This window comes from Ceratosolen solmsi, unplaced genomic scaffold (genome assembly GCF_000503995.2).
Source record: "Ceratosolen solmsi marchali unplaced genomic scaffold, CerSol_1.0 scaffold45, whole genome shotgun sequence".
NCBI classification, from domain to species: domain Eukaryota; kingdom Metazoa; phylum Arthropoda; class Insecta; order Hymenoptera; family Agaonidae; genus Ceratosolen; species Ceratosolen solmsi.
This window is the reverse complement of record NW_011948436.1, coordinates 1133127-1139861: the sequence shown is the minus strand read 5'-3', so window position 1 is coordinate 1139861 and position 6735 is coordinate 1133127. Positions and strand designations below refer to the sequence as shown.

Sequence of the window (6735 nt, the reverse complement as noted above, 5' to 3'; positions counted from 1 at the left end):
TGGTAACAAGCTCAATATGTGAAGAAGCCTACATATTCTTAATGACGTTTCTTCGATCACGTGTCACTGTTAGAAGTTGTTAAATAAAAGTACAATCAGTCTTTCCTTAGGAAACAGTCACTTTTATGTACGCGCATGTGCTTCAATGCGGTATAGTTTCTCCTGCTTAAATAATCACGGTCATCCACATAAATAATGTGCAAACTCTTTCAGTTACAATGTACTTCTCGAAAATACGGGATTATGCACATTACCTTTACGTACACGAATTCTTTAATGCTTATACATGATTATCATCGATATTTTAGTAATAAGTAGTATTGATTAAAAGATCTGATATTTACGACATAAAATATTTGAACTTGTTATTGATGTTTTTTTTTTTTTTTTTGGCAAACAAACTCTTTAAAAATATCATCCAATAGTTTCTCTAAAATATTGATAAATAATTCCATCTATTTTAAAAATGTATTAGAAATATTTGTAAAAATATAAATATTCTTTTTTTTTGTTTTTTTCTTTTTTGTTTGTTTGTTTGTTTTTTTTTGTTTTTTGTTTTCGTGAGATTTCTTGTCACAATTATACCCGATTACTCGTAAGTAAACGAATTTAAATAAACTTATTACAACTTTTTCTCATCAGTCTGTAATTGAAGTCTGGCAAAATACAGTTGACAATATTTTAGAAAAACTTTTTTCCAAGAATGCAGAACATTAATGTCAAACATTTGTGCGACAGAAATAATCCTTCACTCATTGAATATTTTCAAAGAAAAATCATCAATTTTCAAAATCATCACTTACAAATTTCAAATTGTAGTTGATCTGCTTCTTGTAATAGTTGACAGTGTTCCGACACAAATTAGACATGGGTTAGCTGGGATCTATCTACTTTGCGCTTATTGTACATGAAGCAAAGTATTATAAAGCAACTTTCTTATAAAACAACAAACTCTACTGGTCCGCACTTTTTAGCGATTCACGGCTAGATGTTTGTTGTAGAGAAATCTAATTATTATTAATGGATTCGTCGTATTATGACTCTAATTCGTTTCCTTCCCCAAGATTGTGCAAATCTAAATAATTAACGATTCCTCGATGCAAAAACTCATATTGAGGCTGTAATAATTTACAATGCTGGATCAGTTAAGTAAAAACATTGCCGATTGATACATTGCCGATTAATTATATACAATACTTACAAAGGTACTAATCATTCCATGCCTCTGCGATCGCAATTTCTTAACCGTAGTAAAAATGTCGATTCTTTTTTCAATACGCAACTGTTGCACAAGAATACTTAAAATGACAAACATCGAGCTTCTGTCCGAGCCGTGATTACAATGAATGGCAAGTGGTCCGCTCGACTCTGTATTATTAGTTTGGGTCTGATCTATAAGTTCGATGAGACCTCTAGTGACTTCTGGTACTTCGCCTTCTACTGTCGGCCAGCCGTGGTACTGATATTGGGTAACTACTATATTTTCATCAACCTTCGTGTTGGACACACACAATTCTCGACGTGTGAAGTATGGACAGCTTTCGCTCTGAATATAACGAACGCGAATGTGATCGTATGAGACTTCGTCATCCGGCCAGTAGCGTGGACATTTTCGTGGCCCTTCTGCGAGCTACGTCAATTATTGAAGGGAAAACAAAAGAAAAAAAACAAAAAAAATTCAATAATTTTAATAAATTAAGATTAGCATAATGAACTATTTAAGGTAATAATGATGAGATTTTACTATACTAACATCCGAGAGCATGACAATCGTGGATATGCACTGCTCAGAGATCATTCTCCAAAAATCAGCAATAGTAGACTCAAGAGGATCTTGCGTTATAATAAAGGATTCTGAATTATCATAGCCTTCGATGAAGGAGGCATTGATGTACGTAGAATGTTCCTTGCCAGGTATCGGTGTGAGAATAACTCGATTTCTATCATAAGGTATCACCAACTCGCTTCTATTTTTGTTTCTATTTTCCTCCCCACCTCCTACTGAAAATGATTTTCGATCTTCTAATACAGCAGTGATTTTCTGAAAAAATCAAGATTACAAAATTTCTCAAAATAAATTGCATTTGTCGCTTTTTACACGATGAGCCTTAAATAAATTGCAATAGATTGCACATACATCGTATTCTTCTTCCATACGGCATTTTTCTTTGCCATTTTCTCTTTGACGAAGCTTTTCAACAGCTGCTTTAAGTTGGGGTGCTGCTATTTCAGTATCGCCATACTGGCCCATTTCCATGAGAGATCGATATATAAAAATATATTGCTTCAATGACTGTACTAGGAAATTTCTCTGATGTCTCAAGTCGCACACGGTGTTAAATATCGATACTTGTCCCTCTTCGGCTAACTGCTGCATCAATGAATCGAGGGCTACCAAAGTTCCAGTTCTTCCAACGCCCGCGCTGCAATGGACCAAAATAGGCCCCTTTTCTAGGGAGTAGGCTTCGTTTACTCGCTTTACAAACCTTAAAATGGCATGGGGATGTTCCGGGGCCATAAAGTCTTTCCAAACCAAAAAGTGATACTGCACAATTTTTCGCGTGTCCCGTTCTCCAGTTCGCGTCATCTTCAGCTCTCGTACAACGTAATCCGAGTATTGATATTCGCCAACGTGTTCAACAGTTATATCACCAAAGTTTTTCGTTTCGCCTTTGTCTGGCCAATATTTGGCGCACTTTGTTTTCGAATACTCTTCTAAGTTTGTTAGCATAAGGACCAGTTCCAAATGCTGTTCCCATATCATCCTCCAGTAATCGCAAACCGTATTTTCCATTGGGCCCTGAGCACAAATGAACTTTTTTCGCTCCTTATAGCCAAGCACAAAGTTTGCATTTATGTAATCCGATCCACAAATTCCGTCCATTTGGGCGAGGCGAACGCGAGTTTGATCGTAACATTTAATGTCGGGGTAGCGATTTTTGTAAATGTTTTCCCGGGCCTCGGAAGCTCGGGTCGTTCGATCGGTAAATCTATCGGGTAATAATTCAAATTCATGTTGAAAACCATAATCCGAGTCCCTATGGCGTTCGAGGTAAGATTGCAGCAATTCGCTTTTTGGAATAGGTGGCATATCGGGTGGAGTTGCAGCAACTAATTGATGCCGGCCTCTTAAGCTTTGACACAAATGCCTATGTAAAGATAAATTCTTCGTTAAGCCGATTATAATTGTTGGTCAAATAGGCTGAATTGCATTAATCATAATGTGTAACGGTAACGCTAATTTAACGCACTGGAGCTTACACTTACCGAAAACTGTTCCTAAGTGTTATAATTTCCTCGCCGCGTTGTTGCACACGTTTTGAATAACGATGCAATACACACAATGTAATTAGAAGAATTATAATGACTAAAATAAGAACGAGGGATATTTGTAAAATAACAGCAAGTGTTGTCATGTCTTCGACAATCACTAATTTGGGATCAACGCCTCCGTATAGCGGTGGCAAGTAACTACTGTATGCTGCAAGAAACTGACCTTTGACAGATCCATAAACTAAAACACATTGTATAAGTAATTGTTATCGACGATTCTTTATTATATTGAAATCTTTAGAATTAATTTTAAATTCCATCTTACCGATAACCTCAACAAATGCCGTATAATTAGCTTTCTCATCCAAATAACCATCGTATGCAGAAATAGATAAACTATCATAATCATTTTTAGCAACGGTAATATCTTCCCTCCTCCTTCGCGATGTTTCCGTCTGATTGATAGTAGGGGTGGATGTGGTAAATGTAGAATTGTCAAATTTGGTAATATTAATAATGTTTGACTGGGGCGTGACTTCTGAGGTTTGCGTGCTCATACCTATATTCGTAGCAGCTTGGGTTGGATTCTGTATGTAAGAAAAAAACAAAAAAACAATGACCAAAAAAACAAAAATCAACAATGAAATAATTGTATAATTATTAATAATTATCTTTAAAACTAAATACCAAAATAAATAACTAACCTCTGGTATAAAATGCAATAACGTTGGTATAGACTTCTGTCTTAAGCCAATACATTGTTCGCAGGCGATGCTTCCATTATGGCTTTCGCCATTACCGATAAATACTTCAGGAGGTAGATGATTACTATCGAACATTTCTGCAAGATATGCTCCACCTAACGTCGAAGAATAAACGTACTGATAGGAAAATACAGAAATTTCTTCGGGTGGTGGTAAGTCGACCAAAGTTTTTTGAGGAGCGAGTTTTATAATAAAAATTTTATAACAACAAATGGGTCCGTTTCTTTCTGTGATTCGTGGCAAATAAATCTTAAATAATTGTCTTCCCTGGCTTTCAATTTTGTGCCACGACCTTGCATTCAAATTTTCACGATCTGGTACAGTTACTGGCATTGTGCAGTTCGCTATGGCCTCGTCCCCGTAAAATCGCTGACGCGTTTGACAAGATACACGAATCTACAAAGCAAAATTTATATTATATTTTCTCAAATTGTTTCATATTGATCTTATAACTTACTGTATAATTAGTATTTGGTGGCAATTGATTTTTACGAAATGTATTGTATTGAAAATCTACATGGTCTATAAATGGATTCAGTCGCTCATTCTTCATTCGACCACTTTCATCTTTAAACGTTGCTTTGCCATTAATTTCAATTTTGTATTGGAGAATAATGCCAGTACGTTTTTGAGGAGCCACCCAATTTATCGACATAAGACTGGTTCTACTTATATTATCAAAACGACACGACACAGACAGATTTTGAGGCGCATTAGGAACTAAAGTACAATAATTTGTTGAATTAGTTCGCCGAGTTATCAATAATAAATTATACACGAGAAAATAGAAACACTATACCTCCATCTAAAGTTTCGGCTTCGACTTCTTTACTCCAATTACCACATTGACGTGTATATTCGTTACACGCTGCAATTTTAAATTTATAAGTTGTTGCCGTCTCCAGATATTCAAATAAATATAATTGGCTTTGCTGAACTGGAACGACAGCTTCTCTTGTTTGAGCCTCGTGGCTCGCAACTATAATATAATAATGAATGTGTTCTCGAAGATCAGGTGGAGGATTATTCCATGCTATTGTGACTGTACTGGACGTCATACCATTAACATTTAATTTGGGTATAAATATAGGATCTGCGAAATTTAAATGCTTAATTAAAAATTAAAGTACACGCAGTAAAATTATAAGAAATGATTCGTATAAGTATAAAAACAGAAATGGGATCGCTTATTACAATTAAATACCTTTTTCAAGCGTTGTAATCCATCTTTGATCTATTTGAACGTGTGATTTTCCAACTTTATTTTTTGCCGTAATACCAATCTGATAAGCAGCTCCCTTATCTAATCCTTTCAAAACAAAGCTTGAATTCCCTCCATTTATTAATTCGGAATTATATTGCCAAGAATCTGTACCATTTTTCATATACTGAATGAAGTAAGTCTCTATTGGCTCGTTGCCATTATTAACGGTCCAATTCAAAAATATACTACCAGCGCCAACAGTCTTTAAAAAGTCAATGCTAATCAGAGGGACGTCGATAACAAAAAGATGTCTCTCGGCTGTAACAACACCATAGAAGTCGCGAGCACTGCAAGTATATGTCCCGTTATCTTTGCGTGTAGCGCTCTTAATCGCAAGCATTAATGAAACATTAGTTTCATTTGTCTGCATCCAGTTTGTCATATTTTTAAGACGCTCTAAGTTATCCGAGTCATTGCTCTTTGCCCAACTGTAGTTAGATAATGGATCGCCATAAAAATCACACGTCAAATTAACCGCATTCAATGCCTTAACTCTAATATTTTCACTAATCGCTACTCTAGCTGGTTCTGAAACGGTTATACATTGTTGAGTACGTAATATTAAAGCAACGATAGTGGATAAAAAGCTGCGATATTTACCTATAACTCTTATATGAATAGTTTTTTTAACTACACTATTGGAGATGTGAACGTGACACGTATAATTGCCACTGTCCTCTCTGGTGGCTTTCTTCAGATCGAATCTTTGAAGATAATCGTTCTCTTTAACAGAAGTTAGGTTTTTATTATCGTAAGTCCACCAGATGCTGGACACTGGCTCAAATGCTTTACATATAAGATGGGGTGTGCTGCCAGCCTCGATGCCCTTTGGATCTTGCGAAACAATTATTTCCAGCAACTCTTTGCCATTAGGCCGTACGTTAGACGTCACATCGGATTCTACAATAGGAAGAGAAGAGCAAAGTCAAAAAGAATAAAGCATGCAGTCGCACATTGAGCGAAGCCAAGCTGTAAAAACCCAGAAAGATGTACTCAGAGGCATCTCATACATCGACAGGCACAGCCGCAAGAAGCGAGAAGACGCGCGAATGCGAGAATCGACAAATTAGGAAAGTAAGCGAGACAAAGCATAGCTAAGCTAAGATAAGATAAGCTAAGCCAAGGAAAGTACAGTCCAATGGACTCACTGTTGCCGTTGCTGTCAGCGGTGACAAGTAGATGGCTATAAAAAGCAAGAGCAAATATCGCTGGGGCGGTGTAGCTCCGACTCGCCCGGGGCCTCATGTCGAACGCGGCCCTCAAAAGCCTTCAGCCCAAGAAGCAGGAAGCGAGGCCCGAGCTCGTGTCCGATGTCGGCTTGGCGTCCCTTTCAACCTCGGCGGCGCTCAACGGCCCTGCCCGACGAGCTCGACATCTCCCTTGTATTATAAGCGGCCGGCAGTCGCCCTATCTCTCTCTCTCTCTCTCTCTCTC

The 6735-nt window shown here is 37.1% G+C and overlaps 1 protein-coding gene across 2 annotated transcripts; it reads right to left on the bottom strand.

Moving 5' to 3' along the window:
- Nucleotides 1–815: 815 nt before the first annotated feature.
- Nucleotides 816–6735, bottom strand: Ptp69D (Protein tyrosine phosphatase 69D). Of its 2 annotated transcripts, XM_011503146.1 has the most exons (12): nucleotides 6450–6735; nucleotides 5902–6201; nucleotides 5242–5829; nucleotides 4837–5130; nucleotides 4495–4757; nucleotides 3978–4433; nucleotides 3599–3860; nucleotides 3268–3514; nucleotides 2138–3149; nucleotides 1754–2041; nucleotides 1202–1630; nucleotides 816–1118 (listed from the first exon to the last, which is right to left on the bottom strand). In XM_011503146.1, exons 1-12 carry the CDS (start codon nucleotides 6544–6546, stop codon nucleotides 1035–1037), a joined length of 4320 nt encoding a protein of 1439 aa, XP_011501448.1. In that variant the 5' UTR covers nucleotides 6547–6735; the 3' UTR covers nucleotides 816–1034. The 2 variants fall into 2 exon arrangements, with proteins under 2 accessions (XP_011501448.1, XP_011501447.1); XM_011503145.1 differs by having other exon boundaries at nucleotides 3599–4433.